Source organism: Thamnophis sirtalis, unplaced genomic scaffold (genome assembly GCF_051295495.1).
Source record: "Thamnophis sirtalis isolate CommonGarterSnake01/CBP01778 unplaced genomic scaffold, rThaSir2_p1.2 scaffold_7, whole genome shotgun sequence".
Lineage (NCBI taxonomy): Eukaryota > Metazoa > Chordata > Lepidosauria > Squamata > Natricidae > Thamnophis > Thamnophis sirtalis.
Window position 1 is genome coordinate 48589901 of NW_028261387.1, and position 19737 is coordinate 48609637.

Below are 19737 nucleotides of genomic sequence, written 5' to 3' on the forward strand. Positions count from 1 at the left end.
CCTGTAAACAATAGTGATAGGCAAAAAAGAGCAAAACCTGTTATTTCTATACTTAGGAAAATATTTACACCCCCAAGTGCCAATTGATTGATGTATGAACAACCGATCTGATACAACTTCTCAGTCTCAAAGCCCTATTATAGTAAGGTCAAATGCTATAGTCCTTTCTTCCGTAATCCCTCCCCGCCCCATTCCTTTATACTGTGAACCAGCTGTACTCCAAAATGATTGAGCCACAATTCTTACATAATCCCGAATTATTGATTTCCTGCGAATAAAGTCAAGTGAATTTGAAAAATTGAAAATTGGAGCACGAAGCAGAAACCTCTCTAATCTATAAAACGTCAACATACATCATTTATATTATAACGATAGTTACAATCGCTGAGCACGTTCCACCTGCGGCAAAGTTTCTGCCAAGGAGGAAACTCTTTGTACAAGCCGACAGAGTCTTACCGAGAGAAATGCTTAACGCTTACCGGAAGTGCTGTTTATGTATGTTAAAAAAAAAACCAAGTCGCGCAACAAAAACGTCATTTCCTATAAACGTTTGCGGGAATCGGAACCGCATCGCCTGGAGTCAACATGCCTAAGTGAGTGAGCTGGGTAGATCTGAGATGAAAATGCAGGACGGCTGGGTGGGAGAATGTGTTCTGAAAAAAGATTCTGTAATACGAATAAGCGTCTCTTATTTCTTGGCTAAATGGATTTCTATTTGAACATGGCTTTAGGTTTTCCTCCAATATTTGCGGTTGATGTTTCTCCCCTTTTTTTAGCTTTTTGCATTATCAGGAATATAAATTTCCTTGACTGCTAAGTGCATTAGATACTAACAGCAGCCTCTTTCCATTTTGGCTATTGCTGAAATGAATTGTGTATGATTGATGTTTTCAGAATCAGGAATTGGGTCTAAGATTGCTAGATCCTGGCTGTTAAAACTGCTGATCCTAACTGATACATTTTATTGTGTGATCATTTATATACAAACATAAGACACATTTTTTCTCCCAATTTTATCGCTAGGAGTGTTAAACTGTTACAGAGAATTGATGGACATATAGTTTTAGTAATATATTTGAAGTAGATGCAATTGAACATTTAAGATTTTTTGAAGCAAAATATGCTTTTGCTACAAAAGCAAAGAATTAAATTGGTAGGCTTACTGAAATATGTTAACCATTTTCTAACACGTGTTAAAGAATCTAGTAGCAAATTATTCCTACTTCCTATGAATATTTGTTTTGCCTTTCAGATTTTATTGTGATTACTGTGATACTTATCTCACCCATGACTCTGTAAGTAGAAATTTTAACAGTGTTATGATCAGAAATTTAAAATTATTTTTCCATTCAATTATTAGTTCTGATTATATTCCTAAATTAAGAATTGGAGTTTAAAACTGATTATTTAATGTGTTTGTAGGCAGGTGTAAAGAAATGATGAGAAGGAATGTGTTTAGATACTCATGCTTCAACTATTTAAATATGTGTTTAATTGCAGTTATAATTAAAGCAACGATAAAGAAATGAACTTGTGTAACATAAATGCAAATTTTAAAGGCTGTGAGAATTTATTGGGAAGCTATTTTTGTGACCAGATATATGCATTGCAGATAAATTTTGGGTTTGTAAGTATAATCAGTGCTTGGACAGTAATGGGGTGTTCTTTTCTTCCAGCCATCTGTGAGGAAAACCCATTGCAGTGGTAGGAAACATAAAGAGAATGTGAAAGATTACTATCAAAAATGGATGGAAGAACAAGCACAGAGCCTGATAGATAAAACAAGTAAGTCTTATTTCAAGTATTGTTTTGTATTTCTCAGTCCTGAAGTTCTGGTATGAAGTACAGACACTGTTTTGTTCTAATCTATAAAATGTTGGAATGAAATTATATAAAGCTATTTAGGATTGTGTTTGACAGCAGAGTCTATAAACTGGTGGACAATGTATGGCAGACATAAATGTGGTCTATAAGGAATAGGCCCAAATTAAGTGCTGGGGAAAATTGGCAAAAGAAATCTAAACTTTGAAAATAGGCTGGATCTAGTTGAGGACTGCTGAGAAATAAGTGTATTTATTTATTAACTTTTATTTGCAACAAGTCTGCAGAGATTCTCAGCCATCCAGGTCATGATTGTCCCAAATATGCTTTTTCAGGAGGCAACTGGACTTTGTTTTTTTTTCTTTGAAAATATTTTGCAACTTTAGCTCTGACAGGGTCATTTGCATCCCTTTAGTTGGTCACTGAAGCACTTGAAGGTTTATCTGTGTCCTTAGGATCACCTGAGTAATGCTTCTGGTTCCTGTAGTCTGCAATTTGCCACCCACTCCAATGGATTCTCATTGGATTCCCATGATAAAAGAATTTAGGTAGTAATTTGGATTCTTGCCACTTCCTCCATTAGAACCTCTCCTTACTGGTCATGTAATCCAGAACTTTAAGGGGTTTTGGAAAGAATTTCAGAAGCAATGTTCTAAATGCTTTCTTGGGATTAGTGTCTATAGAAAATCCATGTCTTCCTCAGCTTCCTGTACTAGAAACAGATTCTAAAAGTTTATAGCCCATGCTGGATAGAAATAACTGCTCTATTTTGGTGGAAAAAATTGAAGCATATTCTAAATTCCTAAAAGAAAACCCTTGATATAGTCAGTATTTCATAAGAAATATTAATCTTTGTACAGAACTGATATGATTGTTTATTTTAAAATATTTAGAAAATTATTTTTAATTTGAAATTTTCTGAACACATTGGTACCTTGTTTGAGGTTTTGAAAAGCAACTGTTTTTTATTCGGTCACTGCTTTCAGTTTGTTCATGAATATTCTACATGGAAGTTGTGTTCATTGCAACTTGCTAGTAAATATACTGTATTTAGGATTTCAGACTTAGCTGGGAATAACAGAATTTGTATCAACGCACAAATTGCAGAAAAAGTGGAAGCTTGGAAAACGTGTTTGTGTGTTATATGGTTATCTCTTATTTTTATACTTGAAAATCACTTAAAATTGATATATTTTATAGAATTTTATTTTGAAATTAAATATTTTCACTAAGAAATAAATCCAGACAATTGTATACCTTAAGGTGGATTATTAGAAACTTTACAGAATTGCACTGTATATGTTGTACAATAATTGGAAAATATGTTTTCAGTAGTCTGTTAATTAATACTTATATCGTTCAATTTTTCCCCATTAATACAGCGGCTGCATTTCAGCAAGGCAAAATTCCACCTACCCCGTTCTCTGCTCCACCTCCTGGGGGAGCAATGATACCACCACCGCCTAATATCCGTATGTATAAATATTGTTACTCTATTTCTGATAAATCTAGTATATAAAAATCTAAGAGAGAATACTATATTATTTTATTGTAATATTAGTTGGTTATTCATTTTAAAGAGTATTGACTGTTCCTAATAAGTTATGATCCAATAGGCATTTGCTATTTGTACATAGAGGTACGCTGTGGCTCAATGGCTAAGACGCTGAACTTGCCAATCAGAAAGGTCAGCAGTTCGGCTATTCGAATCCCTAGTGCGCATAACGGAGTGAGCTCCCATTACTTATCCCAGCTTCTGCCAACCTAGCAGTTTGAAACATGTAAAAATGCAAGTAGAAAAATAGGGACCACTTTTGGTGGAAAAGTAACAGCCAGTAACAGCTGGCTCTTTGGCTTTGAAATGAAAATGAGCACCGCCCCCTAGAGTCGTGAACGACTAGCACATATGTGCGAGGGGAATTTACTGATTTCACACAGGTTCTTACTTGTTTCTTATACTGTCTTGTTGGAGGTGTTTTTGTGGCTGATTTCCTGCAGAAGTCTTGTTATGTCAAGCAACCATATAGATCCATCAGTCTACAGTAGGGGTGTCAAACTCAAGGCCTGCGGGCCAGATCCGGCTGACAGGGTGCTTAGATCTGGCCTGCAGGGCCGCCCTGGAAACAGCAAAGGACTGGCCCACGGTGTCTCTGTCAGCAAAAAATGGAGCTCCATTTTTACTGGCAGAGGGCTGCAGGAGGTTGTTGCAGCCGAAAATGGAGCTGGAGATAATTGATCCCCTCCAGCCTCATCCAGGTCACCAAAAGAGCCCTTGACACAAATGACATTGAACTGGCCACGTCCACCCTGGTCACACCCATCCACCCCCCAAGGTCAAACACAACCCTGATGCGGCCCTTAACGAAATCAAGTTTGACACCCCTTCTCTATAGTATTACTATTTGTACATAAATTCCCCCCTCCTTTGGATTGTGAGCCGCCCTGAGTCCCCCCAGGGAAAAGGGCGGCATACAAATAAACACAAATAAAAAAATTTAAAAAAAATAAACTTTAACACAACTAAAATGTTTTTACATTTTGAGATATTGGATTGATATATAAGACTCATTGATATATTTGTGTTTTTCTATACTTTAGCTGGTCCTCCACGGCCTGGTATGATGCCAGCACCCCATATGGGTGGACCGCCAATGATGCCAATGATGGGACCACCTCCTCCAGGAATGATGCCAGTTGGACCTGGTAGGTTATAGATTGAATAAATGCTTCCTATTGTAAAGATGTGTATGGTAAAAGACTAGCTGCTGTACATTATATCCTTTTTCTGGAACAGCAAATCTGCATATTAAAAGGTGGCTAGTGACATTTATCAAGGATCAAGATTTGGACTATGCCATAGCAAGGAAAAATCTTTAGAAGTGGTATATTGTGTGTTGTCACAAGAAATTCCCATGAAAAAACAGGACTGTGCCAGTACCATTGTAGAAGGATGACCTAAAATGTTTAGGAATAAAGATTAGCCCTTATCATTACTGCACAGGGAAACTCCCGGTATGTCTTTTCTAGAATTTCCAGACATCTTTAGTTTGGAGTTACTTTACTAGCTTCTCTCACTGATCAAATATATAATGTATATATTGCATCCACCACCTGCAAGACTGGTGAACATGTTTAGTAGCCTGTCTGCTAAGTGTTGGAAATGCAGTCACATCCTAGGTGGTGGATGTGTAGTAAAGCAAGAGATTATTGGGAGAAAATACAAAACTGGCTGGAAATGATAATCAAACTGAATATTGAGTTGAAACCAAAAACATGTCTCCTAAGTGTACTACCGGAGAGCTATGATAAAGGGACCACATTTTTACACACACTGACAGTAGCAAGGATCATATATGCTAAATATTGGAAAAATGTGAATACTCGACCAGAGGAGTCTGTAATTCGAAAACATTTTGACTGTGCCAAAATGATTAGATTCACCTTTAAAATTAAAAATCAAGAAGATACAGAATATAATATGATTTGGAATAAATTCTATGAATGGATAGAAAAAAAGAGGTAGGAATTAGAGAAAAGTAAGATCATAAATGTTAGTACTGAAAATAAAGTAAATAATTACAATACTCTAATGTAAGAAGAAACTTAGCTAAAATGTTTTTGGTTATATTACTACTATTGTTACTATATCATTATTACTGTTATTAGCTTGTATGTCAATGTTTAACCACTCTTCTTTTTTGATTTTTATTTGTAAATGCTTTACCCTGACAATGCACTGTTTTTCAAAAGTAGTGTTTATGAATAAAATTTATACATACATACATACATACATACATACATACATACATACATACATTGTATATAGGTTTACAGAAGGAAGAAAATATAGCCTAAAACTATATATGATACTTTATTTCCTTGCTTCCTCCCCTTAGCCTTGTTTTGCTGTATTTCATTTGAGACTCTAAAATAGATAATACACTTATTTGTAGTGTGCTTTTCTTACTCTGAAGAGGTTGGGATTTTTCTTCTTTCATGCTCTGGTGTAGATCATTGCCAGGCTTTCTGAGCAAATAAAGATGCAATAACTAAAGTGACCAGATTTTAAAAATGGTAAAGCGGGACACCATTGGCGTGTGGGGTGGGGCGTGGGGGTGTGTGTTCTTGATTAAAAATTTTGCCGCCAGGCGCTGAGGTGAAGCCGCCAAAGTTCCCGCCCATGGCAGCAGCGGTGCTTCCTCCCCCTCCGCTCGGAGCACCTGAGCTGGGCACCGCATTACCCCTGCCCCCTCCGCCGCCGCCGTGCTTTTGAGGAGCCATCGGACCTTTTTTCCTGCTCCTGCCCCTCCGCCGCCTTCCTACTGGCTCCCGTGGCCTCAAGGCTCCTCAAAAGCACGGTGGGGGCTTTGGCGGCTTCACCTCAGCAAATCCGGCGGTGCTGTTAGAGGAGGAGGAGGCAGCAGCAGTTAGTCCGGTGGTGGCGGGGGCTTACCGTCAGTCCAGTCGCCCCGTGCTTATCACAACAAATCACAGTGGCTGCGCGGGAGTTAAAAAGTGCTGCGCGGTGTTTTCTTGCCTTGGGAACAGTGGTCCCGCAGGGGAGTCTCCGGCCGCTGCGCTCGCCTCGCCCGCCGGCCTCCGAAGTGCGCGAGGGATGCTTGGAGAAAGGCTCTGCTTCCAGACCCCGCTGAGGGCCACACACACAGGTGGCTCTTTTCGGAGAGGTGGAGGCTTTCCAATGGCTTGTCCGGGTGAAAGTGGGGCTGGAAAGGTGAGCCGCTCCCCCCCATCCGCCCGCTCACTCGCTACACCCCGCCCATGCGAGCGGCAGCGGATGGGCGGGGGAATGAATGAGCGGCTCACTCGCTCCCCGCCCATCCGCCCGCTCACTCGCTACACCCAGCCCATGCGAGCGGCAGCGGATGGGCGGGGGAATGAATGAGCGGCTCACTCGCTCCCCGCCCATCCGCCCGCTCACTCGCTACACCCAGCCCATGCAAGCGGCAGCGGATGGGCAGGGGAACGAATGAGCGGCTTACTCGCTCCCCGCCCATCCGCCCGCTCACTCGCTACAGTACCCCGCCCATGCAAGCGGCAGCGGATGTGCGGGGGAGCGAGCGAGAAGGCGCCAAAATTAAAGCGGGATATTTTGAGAATGCCCCGGGACGCGGGAAAAATTATGAAAAGGTGTGGCTGTCCCGCCAAATGCGGGACGTCTGGTCACCCTACAATAAACTCTAGAAGAATTTGTTTTATTTCAGAACAATTTGGCTAGACTACTAATATCAAAATAGAGCATATAGAAAAACCACGAGGCAATTGTAGTGGAGCAACTGTGTGCAATTTTTATTAAGAGAATAGAAGTGTAAAAAGTACAAGAAAAAGATGAAAGAAGTAAGAATATAATAAAAAGAAACATATAAAGAAGCAACTTCTGATCTTTATCACAACAAGTAAATACATTTAATGAATCTAGACCCTCCTGTAAGGTTACAGATTTTCATTTCTCCATCCTGTATTCTATTTCTCATCTATAAACAAATCCATACAAAAATCATATTTTCAGTCCTTGTGTCAGAGGAAAGTCCATAAGGAGTTGCTAGAACAAGGTAACTTGTTTTACCTTTCTTTTTCAAATAAATCAACTTTCTATTCCTTTCCATCAAATAGTTTTAATCTGTAGTTCATTCCAGTATGGCATACTATGGATTTGATTTCTCTTTATTTCTTTGTCCCATTGAGCAGAGTTCTTCAAGGCTTTAACAAGCCTCTTTTGTAAATTCAATGGGAAAAATTATCCAGGCTACTCTATTTGTTTGTCATTTGTTTTTCCTTTTTATATTTTAAAACCTTGGTCAATTTTATTTGTAGATCCAGTGAAACATCCTTTTCTTGGCCTGTCAGTTGTAAATCTATTTTTGCTACCTTCTCTGTTTTGTCAGATAAAATTGGTTCTGTCATTTCTTCAATAACACCTTTTAAGCATAGTCTATCCATAGAAACAAACATTGCTATTGACATAGTTGATATTGAGGCTACTATTTTCTGATACCATTTTTCAAAATCTTCAGTATTTTTGTTATAATGCTTTACACCATATTATATAATTGTACATTTTTCTTCTAAGAACTTTAGTCCCCTCTAGTGTCCAGTTTTTGAAATTGTGAAATTGTCTGTTATGTTTTGTAAAAATCAAAACAATCTATTTCCCACAAATTATTTGTTCTTCATAATTAATTCCAGTATCTTATTGTATAAGTTTCAGTATTCCAATTTTATCTGGACCCTTAGTCCATTTATAAGATCAAAATAATTAGGTTTTCACTGGTTATTTCAGATTATTTAAATTCTTAAGCTTATGATTAAATTTTTCTTTCAGGATTGAAGGCAGACTTACCCAACATTTTCCAACTTGTTCCGAAGGTCTATAATAACTTAAAAGTACTCAATGAACATTTTCTGAAAGTGATTAGAAAAGTGAGATTTATGAATTTAGTGCTATTTAAAAGCCTTATCCCGCTAGTGAGTAAGATTACTGACCCCATCATCTTAAAGGGCTCAAACCTGAAGAAAATTATTGTCCTTGTGTTGAGCAGCCATCTGAGCACATATGGATGATCTTTTATCTTCTCCTTAACCAGGGAGTTTACTCACTGATTTCTTGGTCTTTGCCACAGTCATCAGCTCTACTTTCACAGAGCCGTTTTCTGTTTGCCATGCCTTTCCTGGAAGAGAGGAGTGGAGCACTTGCTCTGACTTCGACTTAAGGATCATGACACTTGTATAATTGCAGTGTGCTAGCCAAGCTGTAGTTTGGCCATTGCATTTTTGGTCCAGTATGGGTACTCGGTTACCTCCTCTTTTGTTTCTTTATTCTTTTTTAAAGTTAGAATTTATCATGAACTCTGAAACTCTAAAATCCCTTGGTGGAATTTGAAGTAATTTACAAAGTGTCTTACTTTAAAGGGGGGGCGGGGATAGCAATTTGAAATTATAAGGTTTTCTGCCCCATCATGGCTGACGATACTTTTACGGCAGATTTAAAACTGAACAATTGCTTCACAAAGACAGGAGGCTTTTGCTACGTATTATATATATATATATATATATATATATATATATATATATATATATATATATATATATATATATATATATATATATATATATATATATATATATATATATATATTTGGGGGGGGGGGGAAATAGAATTAGTTACAGTAGTTTGTCCTAACTTTTTAAAGTCCCTTGATCCCTCTTCACTTTATTCTCTTTCAGAGCTTTTGCTATCAATTCAGTTACTTACCTATTAACATCCTCCTTTTTCCACCCTTTTCGGTGAGAATGAGAAGAAAATGGCCTGATTAAATCTCTGTGTTTAAAAACTTTCTCAATGCTTCCATAGCCTTTTCTATGTTTATATTGCAAGATGTACTTCCCTCTGGGTCTTCTGCCATCCTTTCCAGGTTTAAGGCTTCCCTGGAGTCTCCATGTAGTTATCTCCCTCTGTCGTATAGAAGGTAGATAGGATAACCTTGATGAACAAAAGGAAGTCTCACTATCGAGGAAAGAATCAGATAAATGTGGTTTGAGACCATATCAAGAAAGATTTGTGAAACACCGCAGAGTCTCCCTCCTGCCCTCAATTCACATGAAGATAAAAGAGGGAAGAGGAGAAGCACATTCAGACTTGCAATATTCTATTACGATAGTTATGATAATTTTACTAGTAATAAAGTAACTTTTACACAGTGTCTGTTTTATTAATCTGGTCTATCCTGGAGTTTGGAGTGAAGCACTTCCCTCTTTTTAGTTCTTTGCTTCTCTTAGGAAAGTTTCCAGGTGATACCTTCACCCTTCCCCTCCCTCTGAAGCCAGAAAATCACAACTCACTGCAACATCCCAGCATGCTCACAGCAATTTCTCTCTCTCCAGACACCGAATTTCCTGTACAATTACCCTAAAAGAACCTACTGTCCAATGCATCAGAATGATACAGGCTCAAATGTGGCAATGTTGTCTCTCAAACCAACAGCATTTTCCCCAGTAACCAAGGAGATGAGTTTCCCTCCTGGGCTTTAGAACACCAACAGCTGTATATTAGGTTTAGCCAGTGAGAATTTTGCTTCCATCTGTCCCACAACAGTCCTGCCTAGCAGCCAGGGCAGGATTTCTGCTTTCATGGCAACACGGCTCCCGTGTTTTCCCTCCGCTCTGCTGAATCACACCAGTGCAGCAGCACCTAACGTGGCCATAAAAGCCATACGCCACATTTACGGATACGTATAACAGTACTGTAGTTCTATTGCTTTTTCCATCTCTCATTCCTTTTCCAATGCAGAAACTGCTACCCTCTTTCTGGTGAGCAGGGGAGGAGGAAGAAAATTCAGGCATCTGTGATACCTTGCTTTACTGTAGCCTTGTAGTCTACTATAATATATGGTAGTTGCAATTCTGAGAGTTTGAGAACATTATCAGGATTATGGAAGACATTCAATCTAGAGACTTTTTTTTAAAAAAAAAGAATAATTACCATAATTTAAATATATGTGTAATATAGTACTTTGGGCCCATATATCTTCTCTGTTAAAAAGGGTTCCATTCATAGAACATTGCTTTCTTTTTAATTTCCTATGAAGTGCTCTATATTTGCACTGAAAAAATCTTTTGTAGACCTTAAGAATAGTATACAATAGAATACAAGTGGCCACAGACAGAGAGAAATAGTATTTGAATGAACAGATAAATGTGCATCTTTGTGCAAGAATATGAAACAATATGTTGGTTCTGCAAAGATTTATAAGATCTTGGAAACCACTTTTAAAATTTTCTTGGAATTTGTTTTTGTGTTGCAAAATGTAAAGAAAACACAAAGTGCTCCACAGAAATTGAAAGATCCCTTTTATCAAAATTTGATAAACATTGTGACATATTGGCCTATAAATTCGTGTTATTCTTTTATATTATGTTTTCTTTGCTTTTACAGCTCCAGGAATGAGGCCACCTATGGGAGGACATATGCCAATGATGCCAGGACCACCAATGATGAGACCTCCATCCAGACCCATGATGGTACCAGCCAGACCGGGAATGGCTCGCCCAGACAGATAAAGTGGAATTGGACCTACTATTCCTTTTTTTTAATGTATGCCTTTCTGTTAAGCTGTGGAAGTTGCATTGCCCAAATTGGCAACAATCTTTTTTTTCCCCATTTACAATCTAAAATTGGGGGATGAGATGGAGCCGGGGGGGGACCCCATAAATATTGAACAAAGGCTTTGTAGCATTTCCCAAATAATTTTTCACGTTTGTTGTTAGAATAAAATATTGATAATTGCTTTCTCATATTTTCTGTGCTGAAACTAGAATCATCATCGTTTAACGACGCCATAATCCTTTGCAGGGTGGATTCTGGGCAACCAAATGGAGCTAGCAGAGTGTTTACTGGCCAGATGCCCTTCCTTTGTTCAGCAAATATATTCTCATTGTGCCCAGAGAGAGAAATATCTGGCTCTACCTAGGATTGAACTCACAGCCTCCTGATTGTGAGGCAAGAGCTCCACCTCTAGGCAACCACACCATTCCTGTGTGCTGAAACTAGAATGATTCCATTACAATAGTAATAATTTAAGGTGGTATGCTTCTTCCCAAAAACAACATTGCTCATGGTGGGTGGTCTCTTCCATACCTTTCAAACTTGCATAGGCACTGTTATTAACACTTAATTCCTAACTTGCTCTCATACTTAGTGTCCTTTTATCACTCTAAACCTTAGAGCAGGAGTGTCAAACTCATGGCATCACATGACATATCGGGACTTTTCCCCCCTTTGCTAAACTGGGCGGGGGCAGAGCCAGAAGATGACGCATCTGGCCCGTAGGCCATGAGTTTGACACCCCTGCTCTAAACTAAGTGATGAAGTCTAGGATATTCCCTTCACCCTACACCTAACCACTCTGATCATTGTTCTATAACAATCTGTTTTGAAGGCTTCCTTCCACACTGTGTTTAGAATATTACTGTGAAACTACTCCTAGTTGTGAGTGGGATAGGAAAAAAGGAGACCAAATTAAACTTTCTACTCCTTAGTCTGCATACCAAAGAATAGTTTGCACAATTTGAGATGCAAGTGATTTTGCATCTTGTTGCATCTTGATACTTGTTACATTGGGTGGAATGAAGCTGATAATCAGTATTCAGGATCGGTTCTTACTGGTACATATTTCAGCAACCACATAAATGTCTTGTAATTTAGAAAACCCTTCATAAACTTTCTCTTTCAGGATTGCCACCTGATGTGTTAAAGTAAGTAGAAGCTGGCAGGAGTAGTGCCAGGATTATTGTTGCTAAACAACATGGCCATGTGATGATGTGCTTTACAACCAAATTGCTTAGTGACAGAAATTTTGGACTCAATTACTGCCATTAAGTTAGGGCTATCTGTAATCTTATTTTACAAGAACAAATGCATTTGAAACTTGAGAAGTTTAAATTAATGAAATTGCTGATTTCGGGGAGGCATGGTAAACTGAAGATGTCTCTGTGAAAGCAGAGCTGACAACTACAGCAAATATTGAAGAACTGGTGAATAGGCTGATTCTTCGGAACCTCTCTGGATAGGGAGAGCAGGGAAGTTGCCCAAATGTGCTCCAGACAGCTGCTTTTCATAAGGTGACTATAGGATAACTGTCTTGCACAAGTTTGAGCATTAGGAAACAAAGGAACTGCAGCAGAGCTTTTAAAGGACAGTAAGTTTGCAACACTTGGAAATTATTAACCATCTAAATGCTATTAGGGACCTTTGTAACTACACATCTGAAAAATCACTGAGTAATTTAATTTTAACATTGAACAATGAAAAATTAATCATAAGCTTAAGAACATAGAATTTGGAATAAACAGCAAAAAGCTAAGATTTAAGAAAGTTATACATGGATTAAGGGTACAATTAATTTTGGAACAATTGACTTACTATAAGATTTTGGACTTAGCTATAAAAAAGAAATAGCTTCTTGTAAGAACCAGAGTTATTTTAACTATCTTGGCTCATAATTAAGATGAGATGTTTTTTAGAAACTGGACACTAGAGGAAACTAAAGATTTTAAGTAGAAGGGAAATAAATACAAGCCTGCCTTTGGTGTCAGTTAACTGGCACTTACAAAACGACATGAAACTGCATTAGAAATACTAAAGGAGATCTTTGAAGAATGGAGCAAGAAATTTGTAGCTACAATATAAACTGTCAATAATGATGTCTGATCACATGAATAGATTAAGTCCACAAGATGCTGCTGAGGAAACAATAGATGAGCAAAAATTTGTCTTACAAAACAAAGTGTCTACAGTAGAACTACAAATAACAGGCAAAGAAAAATGACCTTTTCTTACCTGGATCTACAAGAGGCTTCTTAAACTCATAAAGAATGTGTGTGATGGAATAAAGAAGAATTGAACAAAAACCAAATCCCACAACAATTTGAATAAGCACTGAAAATTAAATCTTAATAATAAAAGGAAGTTGTAAAATTGGTCTATTGGATTGAAATTAAAATAAAGACACCTCCCCCCCACTTTTTTTGCAAGGTTCTGCAAACCATTTATAGGCTTTTTGCTGACACCAGAATTGAAAAGTTGATGTTTTATGGGTTTGATTATAAATAAGGGATGGACTTAGGCCATGATGGCAAACCTATGGCATGTGTGCCAGAAGTGGCACGCAGAACCATATCTCTGGGCAAATCAGCTGTCACCTGTTGCTCTTCTGGGTTCTGGCATGCACATGCATGCCAGCCAGCTGGTCTTCACATGCTTGGGAGCACCGGAAACTGGAAGAGAAGCTCCTTGGCATGCATGTGTGCACCGGGAAGCTGAGCATTAGGTTGCCAGCACATGCATGCAGGCTGGCCATCTGGTCTTATATACAAAAAAGAAAGAAAAAACTTCAATGTGCTGAAACAGAAATTTATGTATTCAAAATTGGATATTTTAGGTGTAAATAAACATAAATTAGAATGGGCCACTTTAAATCAGATGACTACATAATATACTAGGATATGAACTGATATACATTAATGGAATGGCAAGTAAAATTAACAAGAGCATAACTATGTGTGTGGTTGACTACTAGGATCATGAAACCTGGAAACAATAACTCACACTCATTTAAAATCATGCTCTACTTTGATAGGCACAAGCAAATAATCATGGCAAAGCTCTAATAAATAAAGCAAATACTGTACGAAATTCTTTAAAAACAGAATTATAGAAAGCCAGAAAATCAATGGAGAAATAATATTTATTCAGGAAAAAAATTACTTAAAAAGTAGAACAAATAATACAGGATTGGCTGTGTCATATGATTGCAAATATATTTTAAGCCATTGAAATATGATATGTAAAATGTACATTTTTAGAATTAAAATAAGTAAATACATGTAATAGGCTAGCAACAAAATAGGAAAGCACTAGAGCAACGAAACTGTTTAAAACTGCAAAAGAACAGGCACTTTAGAGGTTTAGCAGCTGTGTGCCAACAGATATGGAGAAATATGTGGCCTACAGATTTGAAAATACTGAAGTGGGAAGAAAAGGAGGAGGGGGAGACATAAGGGAATATGCAAATTGCACCGTCATTATGCAAGAAGCATTTTGATAACATCTTATAAAAACAAGAATTAGAGTCATACATAGCTCCAAGGTCAACTGTCAAATGAATGCCAAGTGAATGGGTACTTTTCAGAAAATATAAATAGATTTGATCAAATAGTTAATATAAGATGAATAATGAGAGGTTGGGAATATAGAATGGCAGCTTATCTCTGATAATTGATTATGGTAAGGACTTGATTGTGTAAATCCTGTCAAATGTGTGATAGATGTACCAGAACATAAAATTACTCTTCTGAAAGACTTACAATAAATAAGAAACTATAGTAAAGCCAGTGTCTGAAGGAACATGGCAGTTGGGAATAGGAAAGAGAATAACAACAATGCATACCCATTTAATATAATGAATACTTTATAAGAATAACAGAATTGAAAGAGATGATAGCTGGAATTAAAACAGGAATCAAAATTCTAATAATTTGAAATATAGAGGATTGGATATAATTCAATCTTGTTAGATGACAATAAATAATTATTAAAAGGTTGGTTATGAAAGTAAAAATGGAATGTGAAAAATGTGAAATTAAAACAAAACAAGATAATAACCAGTATTAAAACCAGAGGAATTTAATGTTGGCAATTAAAATAGTACAAAAGTTTTTGTTGTTGTTGTTTGGTTCAAGAATAAAGAAAGAAACTATGGTGTGTAAAGGAAATAAAAAGGGGCATTAATCTTGGGAAGGAAGCCAAAGCATATTTACACAAAATTAAGGCACATAAAGATATATCTATGAAAGTTATATATTTAATATGTTTATCGAAGACTAGAGGAGTGAAAGCTCGACACTAGACAAAGAGCAAGACAATAGTTGTCTTCTAAATATCAATCCAGCAGGAGTTAATAAGAGAAAAACCAATAAACAGTCCAGATTGAATATCGTAAATACTAATTGTCCCTTTGAAGTAATGATGAGCACACAAAACTGACATACTTGAGCACATTGTGCAAGTGGGTAATGGATTTTAAAGGAGGACAGTTTTATTTGGCAAGATTGGAGGAAGTAATATCTGGCTTAGAAGACTTCCATAAGGCTCTCCCACTGCTTAATAGCTCTCCCAGGGAATTCTCATAGTTAATTCATAGTCTGGGGTTCTCTCTATAAAGCTTTCACTCATTAGTTCTTTTCTTATCCTTAGGTGCTATGGAGAATAAATCCATATCCTCTGCGATATCCCTTCATGTATTGGAGGAATGTTATCATGTCTTCTGTTCCATAAACTAAACATGTCAAGTTCCCTTAACTACTGTTTGTAGGATTTTAGACTCTAAGTCTCTTATTGTACTCGCTTGTCTTCTCTGCACTCGTTTTAGTTCCTTGGTGTCCTTTTTGGATTGTGGCAATCAGAACTGGACACAGTATTCCAGGTACACTTGGACCAGTGCAGCATATATATATATCTGTTGCTACAGCCCCAAACTGCATTTTGGCAACTGCAGCACAATTCTTAATCTGTGGTTTACCAAACTTCCCATTCCTTCTTGCAATTACTACTACGAAGCCTAACATGCACCTGTGCATCTGTTTTTTCCTTGTCTAAGGACAGAACATTACATTTCTCAACACTGAACATTTGGCTGGATAGGGCCCAATATTCATGTCTATTGTGTCCATCTTCAATTCAATTCAAAAGTCCTGAAGACTAAAACATATGAAGAATGGTTATAGGAACCGGGTATGGCCAATCTGGAGAAAAGAAAGGCTGCGGGTAACATAATAGCAGTGTTCCCTTTGTGGGGCTGCAATAAAGAAAAAGGGGGTCGACTCATCCAAAGCACCAGAATGCAAGAAAAGAAACAATGGATGGAAACTATTCAAGGAGAGAAGCAACCTGGAATTAAGGAGAAATTTCATAACAGTGAGAACAATTAACCAGTGGGGAAAGCTTGTCTTCAGAAGTTGTGAGTGCTTCATCACTAGATGTTTTTAAGAAAAGACTGGACAGCCACTGTCTGAAATGGGTCTCCTGCTTGAGCAGGGGTTGAACTAGAAGATCTCTATGGTCCCTTCCAGCTCAGTTCTGATTGACTGATTGAATTGTTAGGTTCTTTATTCCAGCATTGGCAATCAGCCTCAGCTTTATGGACATCCACAAAGTTTATGAATATCCTTTCATCTAATTTATGAAGATGTTGAGGAGCATTAGGCCCAATTTGAATCCTGATATAAGTCCCTGCATACCCCACTCCAGGTGGATATAATAGACCCATTAAGGTCAACACCTGGGATATAGCTGTTCAATAAATCTATCTAGCAGTGGGATCATCCATCCCACATTTTTCCTGTTACCTAGAAGGAGACTGAAAGTGTCACACAAATACCATTTGCTTGTCTGTGGTTCTGCTAATGTGTCTTGAGAACTGTTTTTGAGGGTCAGAAACTTAGGCAAACTCAGACAATGACTTCCTGAATTATCCACAACGAGATAAATCATGGCTTGGGGTTTAGAATAGAATAACAGTTGGATAATAATAGAGTTGGAAGGTACCTTGTAGGTCATCTAGTCCGACCTCTTGCTCAAGCAGGAGACCTTATATATACCATTTCTGACAGTCCAGTCTCTTTGCACGAATACAGACCAAATCTCCTTTAAAATGGAGGAAGCGGTTCTTTCTTACGTGCTATTCAAAATTCCCGGAGATGAGGAGCTACAGTATTTCTTTTACAAAACAAAACAGCGTTCTCTAGCGCCCGGTGAGAAAAAGCAAGCGGTAATCCAGACGAAGCCGGAGGAGCCGCGAGAACATTTGCGCCTCAGCCGCTTTGCTGGCAACCGGAGAGAGGTTGCTGAGGCTGCTACTGGCCCTGTGAGCCAATAGAGGGCGCTGCCACACCACCCGTTTCGTCCCGTCTCTGCCCCCCCCTCCAATCTCTCTCTCCAGAGGGCGGGGGCGCGAGTAGCTTTGCCGGACTTCGCCGCGGTGGTGGCCGGGATTCTGGCGGAGCCTGCTTGGGAAGAGGGTGGGGGCGGTGGGGAGGAGAGGACGGAGGATGGCTGGAGCTATTAGTGGCCGCGGCGGCAGCTGCAAGATCCGCGACCGGCTACAAAGAGAATGACGGGGCACTTGGGGCGATAGAGGATCCGCGTCCTGTCTCTGGCCCAGCATGGCTGGTCTCATCAAGAAGCAGATTCTAAAGCACCTGTCCAGGTAAAGGTGGACCGAGGGGAGTGGGGGGGGGTCCCCTCTGGGGAGCTGTTCGAGGGGCGCCGAGCGCAGAAGGCAGGCGGGCTCCGTTGCTGGAAAATCGGGTCGGGGGCGCAGCGGAGGGTGAGACAGTTGGAAGCGGCTCTGCGGCAGCTGAAGTCTTGCAAGCGGGGGGGGGCAGGTTCGCGAAGCCCCCTGACCCTCCGAAGGTATTTCCTTAGCCACTTTTCTCTCTCCCCCCAGTCCTCCTTTCCGACGATTGTTTATTCTTCCCTGGTGTGATATTTAATCACCTTCTCTACGATCAGTTTGCCCCTTTGACGTCTCTTCTGCCCTTTTCCCCTGTCTAGGGATTAGAGGACATCCAACTGGTGGATATTAATATTGGTTCCTCTAGTTTATCACCTTCCGCCTTGAGCAATAATATTGTCTCACTGTATTACCGCACTTAAAGGAAGGTCTGTTAAAATGGTCCTTTGTGTGCCTCTTTTACACACGCAGTGGGTGAAGGTTGACTTTCAAAGCCAGAGAAAGATCTAAGATGTTGCGATTTTTGTTTTGTAAAGACTATCTTCCTGGGTCGTTTCTTTCATCTTCTCATCACAACTAGTGTCCTAGACCCTTCAAGGATTTCAAATGAATGTTTCCTTTGCGAAACATTGTCTAGGAAACATTACAATGTAATTTTTAATATATATATATATATATAATTTACTTTATAGGGAGAATAAAATTGAAAAAAATACTCTGTGTGCAATCCAGAAGCCATGGAGAAAGTTTATATGGAAAAGCATATAAATGAGTAGAATAATGAATTGTTTTGTATTTTCCGAGAGAAAAACAGTAACCTATTATTGAATGTAGACACTCAGATTTATCTGACTTCAGGTAGATTTGCCAGCCCCATTACTTTGGGTGACATTTCCTTTTATTTTCACTTGTTAATGAATTGTTACTAGTATGAAAACTCTTGAGTTAAATATGGATTGAAGGGGAAAATGCAAATTACAGTGTGATCATTTAATCTGAGAAGCTTTAAAAGTCCCCAGATGGTTTTGCTTATGATTCTGACTAGGAAAGCAAAACCAGAGACAGAGAAGGAAAATAGATTAACTTCCTCAAATCCTCGGTAGCTTAATGCCCAGTCTGCATGTTATGGGGAATAAATAGCTTTGCCACAGAGTCTTTCTGCCCTTTCTCTCTATTCTCTTTTCTTGCATATGGCAATATAAAATGGGATTCTGGTGCAGGAGAGTATAGTTGCCTTTGGTTACAGTGGCTTACTTCAGCTCACTGACTTTGAAAACAAAATAGCAACAATTGAGAATGTGCATAGAAAGGCAGACTTTTCTGATTTGCATCATTCTCCTTTTTAATTTATTATATGTTCCCTACATTTTTCTTCAAAGACACCAATCCCTATTGATTATTTGATTAGATTTGATCTCAGTTGTACTTGCTATGAGTTTTAGTAGTTTACAACATAAACATCCAACAATAATAATGTATAGATTAAGTGGAAAGAAAGTGTCTGACTGAATAATTTTCATGGATGTATGGCATTTTAAAGCTGTGTGTCTCTAATATCAGTCTAGCATTAATCATACTCATTAATTATACTGGCTGTCATATTGGAGGAATGATCATAATTCTGTAAAAGGTGATTATCCTTAAGTACCAAAGCACTTTAATATTAAATACAATTATGCACAGATTCTATGAAGAGAGAACATTGCTTGCATAAACAGTTTCTAAAGATGTACAATGTCAGTAAATTTCAATGCTGTCTCTAAATCCTTAACGGACTACTAAACATAACTAGTAAAACAGCCAAGAAAGAATTATAGGAAATATCAACAATATTCTTCATAATAAATACATTTTTATGAGGGTGCTAGCTGGCAAAATAGGTGATTTTCTGAAAAACAAAATAGTGTAGGTCAAGTATTAGATAAATACTGTATAATATTCTTGTAATGGAAGTGCCTGTTGTCCTCAGGGAAAAGAACAATTGTACAGAAATATTACAACCACAATTGAGTTCATAATTTTGGTTGCTAAGCAATGTGGTTGTTAAGTCAGTTTTGTTCCATTTTACGACCTTTCTTGCCACAGTTGTTAAGTGAATCACTGAAGTTGT

At 38.4% G+C, this 19737-nt stretch overlaps 2 protein-coding genes across 6 annotated transcripts in view; both read left to right on the plus strand.

Annotated features, from left to right (window-relative positions):
• The first annotated feature begins 516 nt into the window (after positions 1-516).
• SNRPC (small nuclear ribonucleoprotein polypeptide C) lies at positions 517-11132 on the plus strand. Its single transcript, XM_014051735.2, has 6 exons — positions 517-593; positions 1253-1295; positions 1677-1785; positions 3204-3293; positions 4420-4524; positions 10772-11132. Exons 1-6 carry the CDS (start codon positions 586-588, stop codon positions 10894-10896), a joined length of 480 nt encoding a protein of 159 aa, XP_013907210.1. The 5' UTR covers positions 517-585; the 3' UTR covers positions 10897-11132.
• Positions 11133-17420: 6288 nt separating this feature from the next.
• BLTP3A (bridge-like lipid transfer protein family member 3A) overlaps positions 17421-19737 on the plus strand; it is a 69063-nt gene continuing 66746 nt past the window's right edge. For all 5 annotated transcript variants that reach the window (XR_015697315.1, XM_014070723.2, XM_014070724.2 and 2 more), the window contains exon 1: positions 17421-17600. Coding sequence is in view for 4 of the 5 variants with exons in the window: in XM_014070723.2 (XP_013926198.2) it covers positions 17557-17600 (44 nt within the window). In the remaining variant the exon portion in view is untranslated. The remainder of the gene's footprint in view (positions 17601-19737) is intronic.